General features: G+C 46.0%; 2 protein-coding genes across 2 annotated transcripts in view; one reads left to right on the forward strand and one right to left on the reverse strand.

The window, feature by feature from the left end:
* The window catches only part of LOC148502617 (uncharacterized), a 311,881-nt gene that overhangs the window by 125,181 nt on the left and 161,883 nt on the right, over positions 1-24,817 (forward strand). The window lies entirely within an intron of this gene.
* On the reverse strand, positions 507-13,999 carry LOC148502618 (uncharacterized). The gene is made up of 7 exons (XM_088449591.1): positions 13,909-13,999; positions 12,580-12,744; positions 11,836-12,072; positions 10,465-10,542; positions 10,207-10,304; positions 9,678-10,050; positions 507-3,489 (listed from the first exon to the last, which is right to left on the reverse strand). Exons 4-7 carry the CDS (start codon positions 10,496-10,498, stop codon positions 2,327-2,329), a joined length of 1,668 nt encoding a protein of 555 aa, XP_088305717.1. The 5' UTR covers positions 10,499-10,542; positions 11,836-12,072; positions 12,580-12,744; positions 13,909-13,999; the 3' UTR covers positions 507-2,326.

The raw sequence follows: 24,817 nt of genomic DNA on the forward strand, positions 1-24,817 counted from the left end.
TGTATTTATCTTCTCTGTGTATGACTGATATACATAAAATGTATCCCCTATATAACAACGACGTGGTCTGTTATTACTGCAGAGAGTGGTGCTGATATCTAATAGTATAATAATGTATTTATCTTCTCTGTGTATGACTGATATACATAAAATGTATCCCCTATATAACAATGACGTGGTCTGTTATTACTGCAGAGAGTGGTGCCGATATCTAATAGTATAATAATGTATTTATCTTCTCTGTGTATGACTGATATACATAATATGTATCCTCTATATAACAATGACGTGGTCTGTTATTACTGCAGAGAGTGGTGCTGATATCTAATAGTATAATAATGTATTTATCTTCTCTGTGTATGACTGATATACATAAAATGTATCTCCTATATAACAACGACGTGGTCTGTTATTACTGCAGAGAGTGATGCTGATATCTAATAGAATAAAGACAATACTATAAGTGTCACTCGAGTGATCTATTCCAGTCTTATAGTAAGGACACATGGAGGATTAGGAAAGATTAGATCTGATAGGTGATGTATGAGGAGTTATACAGCAGCTATACATAGATGGGGGGTCATCCTCTAATAAGATATAACACATTATACAAATCTAAAAACAATAATTAATTCACATGTGGCTTAATAAAGATGCATTATAAATGAAATGTACAGTATTTAATATGAAAATATTAATGATAGAAATTACAAACATAATACATATAGATCATATAAAACACAGGTCACTGATATTCAGGCTAATTCTGATTACAAATAAGTGGGCACCAATAATAGTAAATAGAGAACCAGATGTAAATGGTGACGTCACAAGCTAATAGGTGATGGAAAGAAGTTTGGTGCATCCGGGTAATGGCCAGTTGGCAGATAGTTATATTACCAGGTTGCTGTGACAGAAGTCCGTCCAGTCTTTAGCAGGAAAGCTCGCAGTGGGTGATGGCTGGCCGGTGTAATCGCTGGATGTTCCCATATTCCTGCTTTCACTCCTGGTCCAGATAAGGAAGGACAAGTGTCCCAACCGTGTCCAGTGGATAAAGTTACTAACGCATTTTGGTGTGGAATTAGACCCACAACCTCATCAGAAGCATGTATTATACAGTATAATATGGCTGCCTTATATACCCAAGGAGCACATCAAACAAGCATCAGGGGGGAACCATAATTAGTCATGTGATATGTAAGACCAATAAATATATTACATAGAAAACAATCAGTATCTAATGTATAATCAGCAAATGAGTTTGTAAAAACAATATAAACCCTAAGAATAAAAAGGTCCATTTACCAATTAATGCAGCACAGCAGCCGGGCCCAAGTCCGTGTCACATGATGTATTCAACAGCACATGATCGGAACGAACCAATCATGTTAATCTCTGCAGAGTTCCAGAATGAACTAGAGAGGGAGTCTGGATAATCAGATCCACCCGGTCATGTGATATAAACACACACACATGACTGGAATGGACCAATCAAGGAGATATCTGTAGAAAAACCAGCAAGAGGCTTTGATGATTTGTTCCACCCAGTCACATGGTAAACCGCAATCACATGACCGGTTACACCAGTAACAGTGAGTAAGAGTTGTCATGGGGAAGATATAGAAATACAGGTCTCCAGGAACATAGCATGTGTACAATGTCACATGATGGAGCTGACCAATTCCAATTATCACATGTTATATATATCATAGCGATTCTCCTAAGTTATAACACCATAAGGTATAAATTACATACATGATATAGTAAAGATAACGGATTTGTGATCTGTATAGCGGCAGCATCATCCGGAATCAAGATCACGTTATAAACACATTATAATATCATATTGCATAGTTATAAGGTTGATAATATTAGTAATAACGTGCGATAGTGTCCACTAGTGAGTCACATGATATGATCACACCCACGCGCCCAATTACACTAATGAGGGCAGATAGATAGATATCTATCTAAGCAAATTAATATTTGTCCTAGGTCACTATTGGAGACTTATTCTGCAAATACTTAGAATATGAAGAGCTTAGATTTAGGCATAATGAGAACCACATGGAAAGTATCACGGTATATTCTGATACTGGAATCATACTTATATAAATATATATAATTTCCTGCGTGTATTAATATTAGATAGTATACATTTTAATGCATCTTTACCAAGCCCTATATTATTTATTGTTGTTGAGATTTCTTTAGCGCTGCACGTTCCTCCTCTTTTTATATTAATGACACATACCAATTATCTGTGGATGAAGAACTTAAAATGCTGTGTGACTGGAGTGTTACTAAAACCATGTTTTGTATTAGTTCATAGAAAAACTTTTTTCATGTGTGACATCTGATGTGTAACAAGGTTCGTTTTACGTGTAAAACATTTCCCACACTCAGAACATGGAAATGACTTCACACCTGTGTGACTTCTCTGATGAATAACAAGATCTGATTTATATGTAAAACATTTCTCACACTCAGAACATGGAAATGGTTTCTCATCTGTGTGACTTCTCTGATGCACAACAAGATTTGATTTCTGTGTAAAACATTTACTGCACTCAGAACATGGAAATGGTTTCTCACCTGTGTGACGTCTCTGATGCACAACAAGATATGATTTCCGTGTAAAATATTTCCCACACTCAGAACATGGAAATGGTTTCTCACCTGTATGACTTCTCTGATGTGTAACAAGAACAGATTTCTGTGTAAAACATTCCCCACATACAGAGCATGGAAACGGTTTCTCACCTGTGTGACTTTTCTGATGAATAACAAGATCTGATTTATATGTAAAACATTTCTCACACTTAGAACATGGAAATGGCCTCTCACCTGTGTGACTTCTCTGATGCACAACAAGATATGATTTCCGTGTAAAATATTTCCCACATTCAGAACATGGAAATGGTTTCTCACCTGTGTGACTTCGCTGATGTGCAACAAGATATGATTTCTGTGTAAAACATTTCCCACACTCAGAGCATGGAAATGGTTTCTCACCTGTGTGACTTCTCTGATGTGTAACAAGATGTGATTTCAGTTTAAAATATTTCCCACATTCAGAACATGGAAATGGCCTCTCACCTGTGTGACATCTCTGATGTGTAACAAGATTTGATTTCTGTGTAAAACATTTACTACACTCAGAGCATGGAAATGGTTTATCACCTGTGTGACGTCTCTGATGAAAAACAAGATCTGATTTATATGTAAAATATTTCCCACACACAGAACAGGGAAATATTTTATCAGGTGTATGAGCTGCTCTATGTGTAACAAAAGCTGAGGTATCAGGAGAACATTGGTCACAATTAGAGGGATCAGATGATATATCTGCACTGTGAGGTACTGGATGTATATTTAGCATAACGGGATTATCTCCTGGAGATTCATGTGTGGTGTTATCTTCTATTTTAATATCTGTAGACAAGATGAGATCTCCCTCTAAGTCATTCCTGCTTGTGCGTCCATCTGCTGGAAATACAATAACTATTATTATTATTCAGAGTTCTTCATAAAGCTCACACATTTCACAGCGCCTTACAGAGAATATTTGGCCAATAGGCTTACAATCTATATTCACAACCATATCTACTTGCACACACAATATGCTTTATTTGGGTCACAGGTCAATTAACCCACCAGTATGATTTTTCCAGGAAAAAAAATGCAAAACTCCACACATCACTTTGGTTGAAAATTAAACTCATGAACTTAGTGCTGTGAGGCAGCAATCCTAACCCCACTACACCACCATGTTATAAATTAAGAGGTTTAGCTGTTTAATTTTATGTATAATTTGCATATACAAACAGTGACCACATTATTACATTAACAAATGAACCAACAAGAAACAAGACTCTCATTGAACAGATAAAATGACACAAGCACATTATCTGCACAAGTCATAGATCCAGCCACAAGGACAATCTCAACCAGTGATGGACAATATCCATCTAGACCGCCCTCATACATAAACAGGGGAAACTTGTGGGATAATTACTAACAGCTGCGTCCACACTACACAAAGTTCTCCAGGTGGATACATAAATAGCAAAAGCAGCCTCTATATGGTCCTCTGGTCATCCTCAGGGAGAGAAGCCCCACCAGAGTCATGCTACTAAACTAGGGTAATGATTCACTGTATTTAATTGCTCAGAGGGAGGAAGAGCGATAGGACAGAGCTACACAGAATGATGATGGAACACAGAGGGGGAGGCAGCAGGACAGGGTAGGGAATGTCCAAGGGCAGAACGGGGGAGGCAGCAGGACAGGGTAGAGGAACGGCACAGAGCGGGGGAGGCAGCAGGACACAGTAGGGGAATAGAGCAGGGCACAGAGGCAGCAGGACAGGGTAGGGGAATAGAGCAGGGCACAGAGGCAGCAGGACAGGGTAGGGGAATAGAGCAGGGCACAGAGGCAGCAGCATAGGGTAGGGGAATGGAGCAGGGCACAGGGCAGGGGAGGCAGCAGGACATGGTAGGGGAACGGCACAGAGTGGGGGAGGCAGGACAGGGTAGGGGGAACGGCACAGAGCGGGGGAGGCAGCAGGACATAGTAGGGGAATAGAGCAGGGCACAGAGGCAGCAGGACAGGGTAGGGGGAATAGAGCAGGGCACAGAGCGGGAGAGGCAGCAGGACGGGGTAGGGGAATAGAGAAGGGCACAGAGCGGGGGAGGCAGCAGGACAGGCTATGGGAACGGAGCAGTACGCAGAGTAAGGGAGGCAGCAGGACAAGGTAGGAGAACGGCAGAGGGCACAGAGTAGGGGAGGCAGCAGGACGGGTAGGGGAATGGCACAGAGCGAGGGAGGCAGCAGTACAGGATAGGGACTATCCAAGGGCAGAGTGGGGGAGGCAGCAGGACACAGCAGAGGAAAGGCACAGAGCAGGGGAGGCAGCAGGACAGGGTAGGGGAATGCCCAAGGGTACAGAGCGGAGGAGGCGGAAGGACAGGGTAGGGAATGTCCAAGGGCAGAGCGAGGGAGGCAGCAGGACACAGTAGAGGAAAGGCACAAAGCAGAGGAGGCAGCAGGAGAGGGGAATGGCACATAGTAGGGGAATGCCCAAGGGTACAGAGCGGGGGAGGCAGGACAGGGTAGCGGAATGCGCAAGCGTACAGAGCGGGGGAGGCAGCAGGACACAGTAGAGGAAAGGCACAAAGCAGAGGAGGCAGCAGGAGAGGGGAATGGCACATAGTAGGGGAATGCCCAAGGGTACAGAGCGGGGGAGGCAGGACAGGGTAGCGGAATGCGCAAGCGTACAGAGCGGGGGAGGCAGCAGGACAGGGTAAGGTAATGCCCAAGTGAACAGAGTGGGGAAGGCAGCAGGACAGGGTAAGGTAATGCCCAAGTGTATAGAGAGCGAGGGAGGCAGCAGGACAGGGTAGGGAATGTCCAAGGGCAGAGCGGGGGGGCCGCAGGACAGGGTAGGGAATGTCCAAGGGCAGAGTGGGATAGGCAACAGGACACAGTAGGGGAATGACACGGAGCAGGAGAGGCAGCAGGACAGGGTAGGGGAACGGCACAAAGGCAGTAGGACAGGCTAGGGGAATGGCGCAGGGCACAGAGTGGGAGATGCAGCAGGACAGGCTAGGGGGAATAGAGCAGGGCACAGAGCAGGGGAGGCAGAAGAACAGGGTAGGGGAATGGTGCAGGGCACAGAGCAGGGGAGGCAGAAAGACAGGGTAGGGGAATGGCACAGAGCGGGGGAGGAAGCAGGACAGGGTAGGGGAATGGCATAGAGCGGGGGAGGAAGCAGGACAGGGGAGGGGAATGGCATAGAGCGGGGGAGAGAGCAGGACAGGATAGGGGAATGGTGCAGGTCACAGATAAGTAACAGCAGAATGAGGAAGACAGCAGGAGGGCAGAGAAGGATACAGAGACAGGTCAGCAGATAAAGTGTAACAGTACAGAGCATCTAGGCACAGAAAGTGAAGAAGGAACTGTGCAATTACGGGTGTGTGGTTGTATCTGTGTGTGTGATGGGTAGTACACAGTATACTGACAATCACATAATATTCAAAAAACATAGTGGGTGCTGTCACATGTGGTAGTGCACAAGCCAGAATCATGGCTGTTATATGGGCTTTCATCAAATTGACCAGTGATTTACTTAGTATAGCTACATCCTTTGCACTGATGTATGAGATACACCAGAGAGTGTGGGGAGGAGACTGGTCAGATCTCTGGGCTGGTAACACACAGTGACATGATGTGAGGGGAGAGCAGGAGTATAATAGGGGCTGATGGCTCCTGATGTATGAGATACACCAGAGAGTGTGGGGAGGAGACTGGACAGATCTCTGGGCTGGTAACACACAGTGACATGATGTGAGGAGGAGAGCAGGACTACAATAGGGGATGATGGCTCCTGATGTATGCGATACACCAGAGAGTGTGGGGAGGAGACTGGTCAGATCTCTGGCCTGGTAACACACAGTGACATGATGTGATGGGGAGAGCAGGAGTATAATAGGGGCTGATGGCTCCTGATGTATGAGATACACCAGAGAGTGTGGGAAGGAGACTGGTCAGATCTCTGGGCTGGTAACACACAGTGACATGATGTGATGGGGAGAGCAGGAGTATAATAGGGGCTGATGGCTCCTTATGTATGAGATAAACCAGAGAGTGTAGGGAGGAGACTGGTCAGATCTCTGGGTTGGTAACACACAGTGACATGATGTGAGGGGGAGAGCAGGAGTATAATAGGGGCTGATGGCTCCTGATGTATGAGATACACCAGAGAGTGTGGGGAGGAGACTGGTCAGATCTCTGGCCTGGTAACACACAGTGACATGATGTGAGGGGGAGAGCAGGAGTATAATAAGGACTGATGGGTCCTGATGTATGAGATACACCAGAGAGTGTGGGTAGGAGACTGGTCAGATCTCTGGGCTGGTAACACACAGTGACATGATGTGATGGGGAGAGCAGGAGTATAATAGGGGCTGATGGCTCCTGATGTATGAGATACACCAGAGAGTGTGGGGAGGAGACTGGTCAGATCTCTGGGCTGGTAACACACAGTGATATGATGTGATGGGGAGAGCAGGAGTATAATAGGGGCTGATGGCTCCTTATGTATGAGATACACCAGAGAGTGTGGGGAGGAGACTGGTCAGATCTCTGGGCTGTTAACATAGTGACATGATGTGAGGGGGAGAGCAGGAGTATAATAGGGGCTGATGGCTCCTGATGTATGAGATACACCAGAGAGTGTGGGGAGGAGTCTGGTCAGATCTCTGGGCTGGTAACACACAGTGACATGATCTGAGGGAGAGAGCAGGAGTATAATAGGGGCTAATGGCTCCTGATGTATGAGATACACCACAGAGTGTGGGGAGGAGACTGGTCAGATCTCTGGGCTGGTAACACACAGTGACATGATGTGAGGAGGAGACCAGGAGTATAATAGGGGCTGATGGCTCCTGATGTATGAGTTACACCTGAGAGTGTGGGGAGGAGACTGATCAGGGCTGGTAACACACAGTGACATGATGTGAGGGGGAGAGTAGGAGTATAATAGGGGCTGATGGCTCCTGATGTATGAGATGCACCAGAGAGTGTGGGGAGGAGACTGGTCAGATCTCTGGGCTGGTAACACACAGTGACATGATGTGAGGAGGAGACCAGGAGTATAATAGGGGCTGATAGCTCCTGATGTATGAGATACACCAGAGAGTGTGGGGAGGAGACTGGTCAGATCTCTGGACTGGTAACACACAGTGACATGATGTGAGGGGGAGAGCAGGAGTATAATAGGGGCTGATGGCTCCTGATGTATGAGATACACCAGAGAGTGTGGGGAGGAGACTGGTCAGATCTCTAATTAGGAAACACACAGTGACATGATGTGAGGGGGAGAGCAGGACTATAATAGAGGCTGATGGCTCCTGATGTATGAGTTACACCAGAGAGTGTGGGGAGGAGACTGGTCAGGGCTAGTAACACACAGTGACATGATGTGAGGGGGAGAGTAGGAGTATAATAGGGGCTGATGGCTCCTGATGTATGAGATGCACCAGAGAGTGTGGGGAGTAGACTGGTCAGATCTCTGGGCTGGTAACACACAGTGACATGATGTGAGGAGGAGACCCGGAGTATAATAGGGGCTGATAGCTCCTGATGTATGAGATACACCAGAGAGTGTGGGGAGGAGACTGGTCAGATCTCTGGGCTGGTAACACACAGTGACATGATGTGAGGGGGAGAGCAGGAGTATAATAGGGGCTGATGGCTCCTGATGTATGAGATACACCAGAGAGTGTGGGGAGGAGACTGGTCAGATCTCTGGGCTGGTAACACACAGTGACATGATGTGATGGGGGAGAGCAGGAGTATAATAGTGACTGATGGCTCCTGATGTATGAGGTACACCAGAAAGTGCGTGGAGACTGGTCAGTTCTCTGGGCTGGTAACACACAGTGACATGATGTGAGGGGGAGAGTAGGAGTATAATAGGGGCTGATGGCTCCTGATGTATGAGATACACCAGAGAGTGTGGGGAGGAGTCTGGTCAGATCTCTGGGCTGGTATCACACAGTGGCATGATGTGAGGAGGAGAGCAGGAGTATAATAGGGGCTGATGGCTCCTGATGTATGAAATACACCAGAGAGTGTGAGGAGGAGACTGGTCAGATCTCTGGGCTGGTAACACAGTGACATGATGTGAGGGAGAGAGCAGGAGTATAATAGGGGCTAATGGCTCCTGATGTATGAGATACACCAGAAAGTGCGTGGAGACTGGTCAGATCTCTGGGCTGGTAACACACAGTGACATGATGTGATGGGGGAGAGCAGGAGTATAATAGGGACTGATGGCTCCTGATGTATGAGGTACACCAGAAAGTGCGTGGAGACTGGTCAGTTCTCTGGGCTGGTAACACACAGTGACATGTGAGGGGGAAAGCAGGAATATAATAGGGGCTGATGGCTCCTGATGTATGAGATACACCAGAGAGTGTGGGGAGGAGACTGGTCAGGTCTCTGGGCTGGTATCACACAGTGACATGATGTGAGGGGGAGAGCAGGAGTATAATAGGGGCTGATGGCTCCTGATGTATGAGATACACCAGAGAGTGTGGGGAGGAGACTGGTCAGATCTCTAAGTAGGAAACACACAGTGACATGATGTGAGGGGGAGAGCAGGACTATAATAGAGGCTGATGGCTCCTGACGTATGAGATACACCAGAGAGTGTGAGGAGGAGAATGGTCAGATCTCTGGGCTGGTAACACACAGTGACATGATGTGATGGGGAGAGCAGGAGTATAATAGGGACTGATGGCTCCTGATGTATGAGGTACACCAGAAAGTGCGTGGAGACTGGTCAGTTCTCTGGGCTGGTAACACACAGTGACATGATGTGAGGGGGAGAGTAGGAGTATAATAGGGGCTGATGGCTCCTGATGTATGAGATACACCAGAGAGTGTAGGGAGGAGACTGGTCAGATCCCTGGGCTGGTAACACACAGTGACATGATGTGAGGGGGAGAGTAGGAGTTTAAGAGGGGCAGATGAGTCCTGACTTCCCCACTTGGCAGACACATTTAATGCCTTAGTTTGTACTGAAAAAAGATGGTGTAGGATAAGAGATTGTTGTAGTGACTGAATGAGGAGAATTTGTGACATTTTTTCAGTAATAAGTGTTTATTACTCACCTGTGCAGATATCTGTAGGGATTTCCTCCTCCTTACACTGCTGATCACCCCTCACATACGTCTCTTCTTCTCCCTCTATATCTTCTGCCTTCATATCAGTCACATACATCTCTTGTTCTCCCTCTATATCTTCTGCCTTTATATCAGTCACATATGTCTCTTCTTCTCCCTCTATATCTTCTGACTTCATATCAGTCACATACGTCTCTTCTTCTCCCTCTATATCTTCTGCCTTCATATTAGTCACATACGTCTCTACTTCTCCCTCTATATCTTCTGCCTTTATATCACTTACATAAGTGTCTTCTTCTTCTTCTTCTTCTTCTTCTTCTTCTTCTATATTTTCAACCTTTATAAATGCCAGACCTTCATCCTAAATAACCCATAACACAAAAAAATTATTTAAGTCTGATGTAATTACATGAAATAAAACAATAGAATATCAGTGTATAAGACACACACCGCTTCTCTACAGATCATATAGTGACAGTCACTGTTGTATATTGGTGAGACCCTAAATCCCATCTACCTGATGCTCCTGTGGTGTCCTGCGATTCTCCTCTGTACAATCCTGTGAATACAGAGGTCGAGGACATCTCTCTGGGGTATTTCTGTTACTGGGTCCATCTGTAGGAGACACACAGTAACTGGGTACTATATATATATATATATATATATATATATATATATATATATACATACATACTGTATATGTGATTAAGAGATTACATGTATATAAGGAGCCCCCATACCTGCTCTCCAGTACAGAAAACGAGTCTCCTCTTACCCAGTGATGTGAGGGGCCAATAATTCTCCATCATCAAGTCCTTGTACAGAGCCCTGTATTCCTCTATATACTCCCCTCCTGTATGGAGACATAGACAGCGACATCCTGATATCTTATAGGAACCTGACACACACAATGATAGTGTCATCACCCAGACACATCCCCTGTGTTACTGTATAATGTCCCATTCCCAGCAGTCACCTCTCCAGTCATCACCCAGACACATCCCCTGTGTTACTGTATAATGTCCCATTCCCAGCAGTCACCTCTCCAGTCATCACCCAGACACATCCCCTGGTGTTACTGTATAATGTCCCTTACCCAGCAGTCACCACCCAGACACATCCCCTGTGTTACTGTATAATGTCCCATTCCCAGCAGTCACCTCTCCAGTCATCACCCAGAACCATCCCCCGGTGTTACTGTATAATGTCCCATTCCCAGCAGTCACCTCTTCAGTCACCAGACACATCCACTGGTGTTACAGTATAATGTCTCATTCCCAGCAGTCACCTCTCCAGTCACCACCCAGACACATCCACTGGTGTTACTGTATAATGTCTCATTCCCAGCAGTCACCTCTCCAGTCATCACCCAGACACATCCCCTGGTGTTACTGTATAATGTCCCATTCCCAGCAGTCACCTCTCTAGTCATCACCCAGACACATCCCCTGGTGTTACTGTATAATGTCCCATTCCCAGCAGTTACCTCTCCAGTCATCACCCAGACACATCCCCTGGTGTTACTGTATAATGTCCCATTCCTAGCAGTCACCTCTCCAGTCATCACCCAGACACATTCCCCGGTGTTACTGTATAATGTCCCATTCCCAGCAGTCACCTCCCCAGTCATCACCCAGACACATCCCCTGGTGTCACTGTATAATGTCCCATTCCCAGCAGTCACCTCTCCAGTCATCACCCAGACACATCCCCTGGTGTTACTGTATAATGTCCCTTTCCCAGCAGTCACCTCTCCATTCACCACCCAGACACATCCACTGGTGTTACTGTACAATGTCCCATTCCCAGCAGCCACCTCTCCAGTCATCACCCAGACACATCCACTGGTGTTACTGTATAATGTCTCATTCCCAGCAGTCACCTCTCCAGTCATCACCCAGACACATCCCCTGGTGTTACTGTATAATGTCCTATACCCAGCAGTCACCTCTCCAGTCATCACCCAGACACATCCCCTGGTGTTACTGTATAATGTCCCATTCCCAGCAGTCACCTCTCCAGTCATCACCCAGACACATCCCCTGGTGTTACTGTATAATGTCCCATTCCCAGCAGTCACCTCTCCAGTCATCACCCAGACACATCTCCTGGTGTTACTGTATAATGTCACATTCCCAGCAGTCACCTCTCGAGTCAGCAGCTGAATGATCTTGTTGGTGAGTTCCAGAATCTTCTGGTTATTGTCTCTCATGTATCAGTGAGTGAGGTGGAGGCACCGTGATGGGGCTCTGGGTCCTGCTCAGTCCTCCTGACACACAGGGACGGCTGCTGGGTGTCTGACACTTACTGGATGTCTTCTTCACTACTGTGTAATCCTGGGTAGTGCAGAAGCCATCAATAGAAGGCTAAAATTATAATTCACCTATATGGAAGTTTTTAATAGTTAATTGTGCATAACTGATATCACTGTGACATTCCCAGATCCCCTCACCTCCCAAGTCATATCCCTCTATTATTACTATAGATATAAGTGATGTCACTGTGACACTCCCAGACCCTCTCACCTCCCAAGTCATATCCCTCTATTATTACTATAGATATAAGTGATGTCACTGTGACACTCCCAGATCCCCTCACCTCCCCAGTCATGTCCCTGTATTATTACTATAGATATAAGTGATGTCACTGTGACACTCCCAGACCCTCTCACCTCCCCAGTCATGTCCCTGTATTATTACTATAGATATAAGTGATGTCGCTGTGACACTCCCAGACCCCCTCACCTCCCCAGTCATTCCCTGTATTATTACTATAGATATAAGTGATGTCACTGTGACACTCCCACATCCCCTCCCCTTCCCCAGTCATGTCTCTGTATTATTACTATTGATATAAGTGATGTCATTATGACACTCCCAGACCCTCTCACCTCCCCAGTCAGCAGGTAGATGATCTACAGGGTGAGATTTAGTATCCTCTCAGTCATCTGAATTCTGTCCTTGTCCATCATCAGTGATCAGTAATTTATACAGGGCACGTCTCACCCTCACATGACTTCTAGTAACAAGGATCTGACTGCACCCTGCACAGAAATCTAGAAATAAATATAATTATTAGAAGCTATTTCTTACCAGTTATTTATCTAGTGAGCACATATTACACAGTGCTTTACAGGGGATATTTAGTCACATCTGTCTCTGCCCCAGGGGAGCTTACAATCTACATTTCCTACCACATGGACAGCGCACGCACACACACACACAATTTATGAAAGAAGCGAACTAACCTACCAGTGTGGCTTTGGAGAGTGGGAGGAATCCAGATCACCTGGAAGAAACCAATGCAAACAGGGGGAGAACATACAGAATCCACACATACAGCACCTTGGTTTGAAATTAAAGTCACGACCCCAGAGCAGAGTAGAAGTGCTGTCCACTACGCTATAGTGTTGCCTATATAAACATAATAGTACACTGAGTGACCACTAATCCCCTCATTCCCGGAGACATAGTCTTGGTCAGTGTTTCTCAGAAGTCCCTCAGACCCAGCTTCATAGGGCTGCTCAGTGACCACCAGACGGCATTGCTGGAGGTCACAAAAATGGTCCTCTCATGGCCAAGAGTCCAGGACCTCCACGACACATACTTGATGCAATTTGCCTAAGGATGCGGACCTGATCAGACACCTGTATTATAGTAAGAACGAAGTCTGCACCACCTGTATTATAGTAACAACTGAGTCTGCACCATCTGTATTATAGTAACAACGGGGTCTGCACCACCTGTATTATAGTAACAACGGGGTCTGCACCACCTGTATTATAGTAACAATGGGGTCTGCACCACCTGTATTATAGCAACAACGGGTTCTGCGCCACTTGTATTATAAGAACAACAAAGTCTGCGCCACCTGTAATATAGTAACAACAGGGTCTGCTCCACCTGTATTATAGTAACAACGAAGTCTGCTCCACCTGTATTATAGTAACAATGGGGCCTGCTCCACCTGTATTATAGTAACAATGGGGCCTGCTCCACCTGTATTATATTAACAACAGGGTCTGCACCACCTGTATTATAGTAATGGGGTCTGCGCCACCTGTATTATAGTAACAACAAAGTCTGCACCACCTGTATTATAGAAGACTTGACTGCAACTCTCCTGCACAATGACAATGCAGCACCAGGGTCAGCTCCATCTGTACTACAGTAAAGTGACACAAGAGTCTGCTCAGCCTATAGAATAATAACATAATTACCTCCTGCCAAACACAACAATTGCTGCTTCCTGTATCTGCAGTCGTTGGGAATGATAGAAAGACTGTATGGGCGTGTAACGTCACTTCCGCCCTCACTCCTACGTCACTTCCAGGGAACAAACACTGAAGGGGATCTATAGTCACCTGTTGTTCTTCATGAAGTGATTTGGGCCTCGGGAAAATGGCCGCCGCCTCCGTCTCTTCTGCACACTGGGGACACTTACTGTAGCTGTACATAGAGTCCTGCTCTAGTGCCCGGAGCTCCTCCCCCTTACTCCAGCAGCAGCATCAGCGTCACATGACCGGCTGCCGTGTGATCCTGTTCTAGCGGCGGCTTCTGCTGTATCCCTGGTAATGTCATCTACTATTATTATACAGGGGGAGCAGCCTGTGGTGTCCTGTTATTACTATTATTATACAGGGGGAGCAGCCTGTGGTGTCCTGTTATTACTATTATTATACAGGGAGAGCAGCCTGTGGTGTCCTGTTATTACTATTATTATACAGGGGGAGCAGCCTGTGGTGTCCTGTTATTACTATTATTATACAGGGGGAGCAGCCTGTGGTGTCCTGTTATTACTATTATTATACAGGGGGAGCAGCCTGTGGTGTCCTGTTATTACTGTTATTATACAGGGAGAGCAGCCTGTGGTGTCCTGTTATTACTATTATTATACAGGGGGAGCAGCCTGTGGTGTCCTGTTATTACTATTATTATACAGGGGGAGCAGCCTGTGGTGTGGTGTCCTGTTATTATTATACAGGGGGAGCAGCCTGTGGTGTCCTGTTATTACTATTATTATACAGGGGGAGCAGCCTGTGGTGTCCTGTTATTACTATTATTATACAGGGGGAGCAGCCTGTGGTGTCCTGTTATTACTATTATTATACAGGGGGAGCAGCCTGTGGTGTCCTGTTATTACTATTATTATACAAGGGGAGCAGCCTGTGGTGTGGTGTCCTGTTATTATTATTATACAGGGGGAGCAGCCTGTGGTGTCCTGTTATTACTATTATACAGGGGGAGCAGCCTGTGGTGTCCTGTTATTACTATTATTATACAGGGGTAGCATCCTGTGGTGTCCTGTTATTACTATTATTATACAGGGGGAGCAGCCTGTGGTGTCCTCTTACTATTATTATACAGGGGGAGCAGCCGGTGGTGTCCTGTTATTATTATACAGGGGAGCAGCCTGTGGTGTCCTCTTATTACTATTATTCTACAGGGGGAGCAGCCTCTAGTGTCCTGTTACTATTATTATATGGGGGAGCAGCTTGTGGTGTCCTGCTATTACTATTATTATACTGGGGAGCAGCTTGTGGTGTCCTGCTATTACTATTATTATACAGGGGGAGCAGCCTGTTGTGTCCTGTTATTACTATTATTATACAGGAGGAGCAGCCTGTGGTGTCCTATTATTATTATTATACAGGGGGAGCAGCCTGTGGTGTCCTGTTACTATTATTATACAGGGGTAGCAGCCTGTGGTGTCCTCTTACTATTATTATACAGGGGAGCAGCGTGTGGTGTCCTGTTATTATTATACAGGGGAGCAGCTTGTGGTGTGTTGTTATTACTATTATTCTACAGGGGGAGCAGCCTGTGGTGTCCTGTTACTATTATTATACAGGGGGAGCAGCCTGTGGTGTCCTCTTACTATTATTATACAGGGGGAGCAGTCTGTGGTGTCCTGTTATTATTATTATACAGGTGGAGAAGCCTATGGTGTCCTGTTATTATTATTATGCAGGGGGAGCAGCCTGTGGTGTCCTGTTATTATTATACAGGGGGAGCAGCCTGTGGTGTCCTGTTACTACCATTATACAGGGGGAGCAGCCTGTGGTGCCCTGTTACTGTTATTGTACAGGGGGAACAGCCTGTGGTGTCCTGCTTTTATTATTCAGGGGGAGCAGCCTGTGGTGGCCTGTTTCTATTATTATACAGGGGGAGCAGCCTGTGGTGGCCTGTTACTATTATTATACAGGGGGAGCAGCTTGTGGTGTCCTGTTATTACTATTATAATACAGGGGAAGCAGCCTGTTGTGTCCAATTACTATTATTGTACAGGGGGAGCAGACTGTGGTGTCCTGCTATTATAGTTATACAGGGGGAGCAGCCTGTGGTGTCCTGTTATTATACAGGGGGAGCAGCCTGTGGTGTCCTACTATTTTTGGGGGAGCAGCCTGTGGTTTCCTGCTATTATTATTATACAGAGGGAGCAGCCTGTGGTGTCCTCTTACTATTATTATACAGGGGGAGCAGCCGGTGGTGTCCTGTTATTATTATACAGGGGAGCAGCCTGTGGTGTCCTGTTATTACTATTATTCTACAGGGGGAGCAGCCTCTAGTGTCCTGTTACTATTATTATATGGGGGAGCAGCTTGTGGTGTCCTGCTATTACTATTATTATACAGGGGGAGCAGCCTGTGGTGTCCTATTATTACTATTATTATACAGGGGGAGCAGCCTGTGGTGTCCTTTTATTATTATTATATAGGGGGAGCAGCCTGCGGTGTCCTGTTGTTATTATTATTATTATACAAGGGGAGCAGCCTGTGGTGTCTTGTTCCTATTGTACAGGGGGAGCAGCCTGTGGTGTCCTGTTACTATTATTATACAGGGGGAGCAGTCTGTGGTGTCCTGTTACTATTATTATACAGGGGGAGCAGCCTGTGGCCTCCTGTTACTATTATTATACAGGGGGAGCAGCATGTGGTGTCCTATTACTATTATTATACAGTGGGAGCAGCCTGTGGTGTCCTCTTATTACTGTTATTATACAGGGGAAGCAGCCTGTGGTGTCCAATTACTATTATTGTACAGGGGGAGCAGACTGTGGTGTCCTGCTATTATAGTTATACAGGGGGAGCAGCCTGTGGTGTCCTGTTATTATACAGGGGGAGCAGCCTGTGGTGTCCTACTACTATTTTTGTACAGGGGGAGCAGCCTGTGGTGTCCTCTTACTATTATTATTATTATTTTTTATTTTTTTTTCATCATAGTCAGTTCTCCCCCACTCATGCAGAGCACTAATGCTTACCGCCGGCCGGCTGGTATATGGAGTAGTTCGCTCTGTCGGCAATAAGTAGTCCCAATAATATTTTGCAATGATATCATATTGTCAGCTATTATCACCCATTGTGAGCGCCTGAATGTTATATTTTGTATATTTACAAAATATATTAATCTTCATTATACAGTAACACCAGGGGATGTGTCTGGGTGATGACTGGAGAGGTGACTGCTGGGAATGGGACATTATACAGTAACACCAGGGGATGTGTCTGGGTGATGACTGGAGAGGTGACTGCTGGGAATGGGACATTATACAGTAACACCAGGGGATGTGTCTGGGTGATGACTGGAGAGGTGACTGCTGGGAATGGGACATTATACAGTAACACCAGGGGATGTGTCTGGGTGATGACTGGAGAGGTGACTGCTGGGAATGGGACATTATACAGTAACACCAGGGGATGTGTCTGGGTGATGACTGGAGAGGTGACTGCTGGGAATGGGACATTATACAGTAACACCAGGGGATGTGTCTGGGTGATGACTGGAGAGGTGACTGCTGGGAATGGGACATTATACAGTAACACCAGTGGATGTGTCTGGGTGATGACTGGAGAGGTGACTGCTGGGAATGAGACATTATACAGTAACACCGGGGGATGTGTCTGGGTGATGACTGGAGAGGTGACTGCTGGGAATGGGACATGATACAGTAACACCGGGGGATGTGACTGGGTGATGACTGGAGAGATGACTGCTGGGAATGGGACATGATACAGTAACACCGGGGGACGTGTCTGGGTGATGACTGGAGAGGTGACTGCTGGGAATGGGACATGATACAGTAACACCGGGGGACGTGTCTGGGTGATGACTGGAGAGGTGACTGCTGGGAATGGGACATGATACAGTAACACCGGGGGACGTGTCTGGGTGATGACTGGAGAGGTGCCTGCTGGGAGTGGGGCATGATACAGTAACACCAGGGGACGTGTCTGGGTGGTGACTGGAGAGGTGACTGCTGGGAATGGGACATTATACAGTAACACCAGGGGACGTGTCTGGGTGATGGCTGGAGAGGTGACTGCTGGGAATGGGACATTATACAGTAACACCAGGGGTCGTGTCTGGGTGATGACTGGAGAGGTGACTGTTGGGAATGGGACATTATACAGTAACACCAGGGGATGTGTCTGGGTGATGACTGGGGAGGTAACTGCAGGGAATGGGACATTATACAGTAACACCAGGGGATGTGTCTGGGTGATGACTGGAGAGGTGACTCCTGGGAATGGGACATTATACAGTAAAACCAGGGGATGTGTCTTGGTGATGACTGGAGAGGTGACTGATGGGAATGGGACATTATACAGTAACACCAGGGGATGTGTCTGGGTGATGACTGTATCATTGTGTGTCAGGTTCCTATAAGCTGTCAGGATGTCACTGTGTATGTCTCCATGCAGGAGGGGGAGTATATAGAGGAACACAGGGGTCTGTACAAGGACGTGATGATGGAGAATCACCGGCCCCTCACATCACTGGGTAAGAGGAGACTGTAATTTATTTTACAGGGGAAAGCAGATATGGGCCCCCCTATATATACACATCATCTGATAATCACATATATACAATGTACTCAGTCACTGTGTGTCTCCTACAAATGGACCCAGTAACAGGAATACCCCAGAGAGATGTCCACATCCTCTTTATTCACAGGTTTGTACAGAGGAGAATCACAGGACCCCACAGGGGCATCAGGTAGATGGGATTTAGGGGCTCACCAATATACCACAGTGACTGTCACTATATGATCTGTAGAGAAGCTGTGTGTGTCTTATACAATGATATTCTACTGTGTAATGTCTATTAACAATATCAAACATTATTAAAAAACTATTTCTGTTTAGTGTGCAGCGCTGACTAATATTAAGATAGAAGATATAGAGGGAGAAGAAGAAACATATGTGACAAATAATAAGGCAAAAGATATAAAGGGAGAAGAAGAGACGTATGTGACTGATATGAAGGCAGAAGATATAGAGGGAGAAGAAGAGACGTATGTGACTGATATGAAGGCAGAAGATATAGCTGGAGAAGAAGTGACGTATGTGACTGATATGAAGGCAGCAGATATAAAGGGAGAAGAAGAGACGTATGTAACTGATATGAAGGCAGAAGATATAGAGGGAGAAGAAGAGATGTATGTGACTGATATGAAGGTAGAAGATATAGAGGGAGAAGAAAAGACGTATGTGACTGATATGAAGGTAGAAGATATAGAGGGAGAAGAAGAGACGTATGTGACTGATATGAAGGCAGAAGATATAGAGGGAGAAGAAGAGACGTATGTGACTGATATGAAGGCAGAAGATATAGAGGGAGAAGAAGAGACGTATGTGACTGATATAAAGGAAGAAGATATAGAGGGAGAAGAAGAGACGTATTTAACTGATAATAAAGCAGAAGATATAGAGGGAGAAGAAGAGACATATGTGACTGATAATAAGGCAGAAGATCTAGAGGGAGAAGAAGAGATATATGTGAGGGGTGATCAGCAGTGTAAGGAGGAAATCTCTACAGATATCAGCACAGGTGAGTAATAAACATTGATTACAGAAGCATCACATATTCTCTCTTTTCAACCACTAATATAATTTCTTATTTTACACCCTCCTCTGTCAGTACAGACTAATGAGGGAAATGTTCCTGTCACTGTGTGTGATATAATACATTGCCCATGCCTGCACTCTATTACACATACTGAGATGAATATACAGAGAGTGTGAGGACATAGGGTGCAGCTAGTATGACCTGTGTGTGATATAATGTATAGACCATGCCTGCACTCTACTACACATACTGAGATGAATATACAGAGCGTGTGAGGACCTAGCAGGGTGCAGCTAGTATGACCTGTGTGTGATATAATGTATAGACCATGCCTGCACTCTATTACACATACTGAGATGGAGATCCGGAGAGTGTGAGGACACAGCAGGATACAGCTAGTATGACCTGTGTGTGATATAATGTATAGACCATGCCTGCTCTCTGTTAGACACCTGACATTTCCCTGACGCCGGGAGACCGGCGCCCGGCATCCCAATCGAAGGGATGCCGGGCGCCGCGAGCTGGCATCCGCGGGGGGGAGGGTTAGGTTTAGGGCACCCGGGGGGATTTAGGATTAGGCACCCCCCCCAGGAAGGTTAGGGTTAGGCACCCCCGTGGGGACTTAGGGTTAGGAACCTCCCTGGGGGACTTAGGTTTAGGCAGCGTGTAAGGGGGGTTAGGGTTAGGCACTTGAGGGGGAGGTTAGGGTTAGGGGGTTAGCTTAGGGGGTTAGGTTAGGTTAGTCAGTACTTACCTATACACGATCGGGATTTCCAGCGCTGTCGGGCTTCCGCTGCCGGGAACTCTGCTGTTGCCGGCCATGCGCCCGGCGGTATTTCATACCGATTCCGTTCTGTGTGTGATATAATGTATAGACCATTCCTGCACTATGTTACACATACTGAGATGGAGATACGGAGAGTGTGAGGACAAAGCAGGGTGCAGTTAGTATGACCTCTGTGTGATATAATGTATAGACCATGCCTGCACTCTGTTACACATACTGAGATGGAGATACGGAGAGTGTGAGGACACAGCAGGATGCAGCTAGTATGACGTGTGTGATATAATGTATAGACCATGCTTGCACTCTGTTACACATACTGAGATGGAGATATGGAGAGTGTGAGGACACAGCAGGATACAGCTAGTATGTCCTGTGTGTGATATAATGTATAGACCATGTCTGCGCTCTGTTACACATACTGAGATGGAGATATGGAGAGTGTGAGGACACAGCAGAGTGCAGCTAGTATGACCTGTGTGTGATATAATGTATAGACCATGCCTGCGCTCTGTTACACATACTGAGATGGAGATATGGAGAGTGTGAGGACACAGCAGGGTGCAGCTAGTATGTCCTGTGTGTGATATAATGTATAGACCATGCCTGCACTCTGTTACACATACTGAGATGGAGATATGGAGAGTGTGAGGACACAGCAGGATACAGCTAGTATGTGCTGTGTGTGATATAATGTATAGACCATGCCTGCACTCTGTTACACATACTGAGATGGAGATATGGAGAGTGTGAGGACACAGCAGGATACAGCTAGTATGACCTGTGTGTGATATAATGTATAGACCATGCCTGCACTCTGTTACACATACTGAGATGGAGATATGGAGAGTGTGAGGACACAGCAGGGTGCAGCTAGTATGTCCTGTGTGTGATATAATGTATAGACCATGCCTGCACTCTGTTACACATACTTAGATGGAGATATGGAGAGTGTGAGGACACAGCAGGGTGCAGCTAGTATGACCTGTGTGTGATATAATGTATAGACCATGCCTGCACTCTGTTACACATACTGAGATGGAGATACGGAGAGTGTGAGGACACAGCAGGGTACAGCTAGTATGACCTGTGTGTGATATAATGTATAGACCATGCCTGCACTCTGTTACACATACTGAGATGGAGATATGGAGAGTGTGAGGACACAGCAGGATACAGCTTGTATGTCCTGTGTGATATAATGTATAGACCATGCCTGCACTCTGTTACACATACTGAGATGGAGATATGGAGAGTGTGAGGACACAGCAGGATGCAGCTAGTATGTCCTGTGTGTGATATAATGTATAGACCATGCCTGCACTCTGTTATACATACTGAGATGGAGATACGGAGAGTGTGAGGATACAGCAGGATACAGCTAGTATGTCCTGTGTGTGATATAATGTATAGACCATGCCTGCACTCTGTTACACATACTGAGATGGAGATATGGAGAGTGTGAGGACACAGCAGGATACAGCTAGTATGTCCTGTGTGTGATATAATGTATAGACCATGCCTGCACTCTGTTACACATACTGAGATGGAGATATGGAGAGTGTGAGGACGCAGCAGGATACAGCTAGTATGTCCTGTGTGTGATATAATGTATAGACCATGCCTGCACACTGTTACACATACTGAGATGGAGATATGGAGAGTGTGAGGACACAGCAGGATACAGCTAGTATGTCCTGTGTGTGATATAATGTATAGACCATGCCTGCACTCTGTTACACATACTGAGATGGAGATATGGAGAGTGTGAGGACACAGAAGGGTGCAGCTAGTATGTCCTGTGTGTGATATAATGTATAGACTATGCCTGCACTCTGTTACACATACTGAGATGGAGATATGGAGAGTGTGAGGACACAGCAGGATACAGCTAGTATGTCCTGTGTGTGATATAATGTATAGACCATGCCTGCACTCTGTTACACATACTGAAATGGAGATACGGAGAGTGTGAGGACACAGCAGGATACAGCTAGTATGTCCTGTGTGTGATATAATGTATAGACCATGCCTGCACTCTGTTACACATACTGAGATGGAGATATGGAGAGTGTGAGGACACAGCAGGATACAGCTAGTATGACCTGTGTGTGATATAATGTATAGACCATGCCTGCACTCTGTTACACATACTGAGATGGAGATCAGGAGAGTGTGAGGACACAGCAGGGTGCAGCTAGTATGTCCTGTGTGTGATATAATGTATAGAGCATGCATGTGTTATAGTTACACAGTATGGGGATTTTGGGGGTACAGCCGGGCACGTCTTATTATAGTTACACAGTATGGAGATGTTGGGTGTACAGCCGGGCACATCTTATTATAGTTACACAGAATGGAGATGTTGGGGTACAGCCGGGCACGTCTTATTATAGTTACACAGTATGAGATGTTGGGGTACAACCGGGCACATCTTATTATAGTTACACAGTATGGAGATGTTTGGGTACAGCCGGGCACGTCTTATTATAGTTACACAGTATGGAGATATTGGGGTACAGCCGGGCACGTCTTATTATAGTTACACAGTATGGAGATGTTGAGGTACAGCCGGGCACGTCTTATTATAGTTACACAGTATGGAGATGTTGGGGTACAGCCGGGCACGTCTTATTATAGTTACACAGTATGGAGATGTTGGGGTACAGCTGGGCACGGCTTATTATAGGTACACAGTATGGAGATGTTGGGGTACAGCCGGGCACGTCTTATAGTTACACAGTATGAGATGTTGGGGTACAGCCGGACACGTCTTATAGTTACACAGTATGGAGATGTTGGGGTACAGCTGGGCACGTCTTATTATAGTTACACAGGATGGAGATGTTGGGGTACAGCCGGGCACATCTTATAGTTACACAGTATGGAGATGTTGGGGTACAGCTGGGCACGTCTTATTATAGTTACACAGGATGGAGATGTTGGGGTACAGCCGGGCACGTCTTATAGTTACACAGTATGGAGATGTTGGGGTACAGCCGGGCACGTCTTATAGTTACACAGTATGAGATGTAGGGGTACAGTCAGGCACGTCTTATTATAGTTACACAGTATGGAGATTTTGGGGTACAGCCGGGCACATCTTATTATAGTTACACAGTATGAGATGTTGGGGTACAGCCGGGCACGTCTTATTACAGTTACACAGTATGGAGATGTTAGGGTACAGCCGGGCACATCTTATTATAGTTACACACTATGGAGATGTTGGGGTATAGCCGGGCACGTCTTATTATAGTTACACAGTATGGAGATGTTGGTGTACAGCCGGGCACGTCTTATAGTTACACAGTATGGAGATGTTGGGGTACAGCTGGGCACGTCTTATTTATAGTTACACAGTATGGAGATGTTGGGGTACAGCCGGGCACGTCTTATTATAGTTACACAGTATGGAGATGTTGGGGTACAGCCGGGCACGTCTTATTATAGTTACACAGTATGGAGATGTTGGGGTATAGCCGGGCACGTCTTATTATAGTTACACAGTATGGAGATGTTGGTGTACAGCCGGGCACGTCTTATTATAGTTACACAGTATGGAGATGTTGGGGTACAGCCGGGCACGTCTTATAGTTACACAGTATGGAGATGTTGGGGTACAGCCGGGCACGTCTTATTATAGTTACACAGTATGGAGATGTTGGGGTATAGCCGGGCACGTCTTATAGTTACACAGTAGGAGATGTTGGGGTACAGCCGGGCACGTCTTATAGTTACACAGTATGGAGATGTTGGGGTACAGCCGGGCACGTCTTATTATAGTTACACAGTATGGAGATGTAGGAGTACAGCCGGGCACGTATTATAGTTACACAGTATGGAGATGTTGGGGTACAGTCAAGCACGTCTTATTATAGTTACACAGTATGGAGATGTTGGGGTACAGTCAAGCACGTCTTATTATAGTTACACAGTATGGAGATGTTGGTGTACAGCCGGACATGTCTTATTATAGTTACACAGTATGGAGATGTTGGGGTACAGCCGGGCACGTCTTATAGTTACACAGTATGGAGATGTTGGGGTACAGTCAGGCACGTCTTATTATAGTTACACAGTATGGAGATGTTGGGGTACAGCCGGGCACGTCTTATTATAGTTACACAGTATGAGATGTTGGGTACAGCCGGGCACGTCTTATTATAGTTACACAGTATGGAGATGTTGGGGTACAGCCGGGCAAGTCTTATAGTTACACAGTATGGAGATGTTGGGGTACAGCTGGGCACGTCTTATTATAGTTACACAGTATCGACATGTTGGGGTATAGCCTGGCACGTCTTATAGTTACACAGTATGGAGATGTTGGGGTACAGCCGGGCACGTCTTATAGTTACACAGTATGAGATGTAGGGGTACAGCCGGGCACGTCTTATAGTTACACAGTATGGAGATGTTGGGGTACAGCCGGGCACGTCTTATAGTTACACAGTATGGAGATGTTGGGGTACAGCCGGGCACGTCTTATAGTT

Source organism: Taudactylus pleione, unplaced genomic scaffold (genome assembly GCF_031769625.1).
Source record: "Taudactylus pleione unplaced genomic scaffold, aTauple2 ptg000488l, whole genome shotgun sequence".
NCBI lineage: Eukaryota > Metazoa > Chordata > Amphibia > Anura > Myobatrachidae > Taudactylus > Taudactylus pleione.

What these genes read in the sequence shown, in the direction of transcription:
- LOC148502618 (XM_088449591.1), bottom strand. Translation starts at nt 10,498, where the DNA reads ATGATGGAGAATTATTGGCCCCTCACATCACTGG. An exon ending in TTGGCCCCTCACATCACTGG is followed by an intron (nt 10,305 to 10,464) that starts GTAAGAGGAGAC and finishes TGTCTCCTACAG; the next exon opens with ATGGACCCAGTAACAGAAAT. An exon ending in CCCTACAGATATCTGCACAG is followed by an intron (nt 3,490 to 9,677) that starts GTGAGTAATAAA and finishes TTGTATTTCCAG; the next exon opens with CAGATGGACGCACAAGCAGG.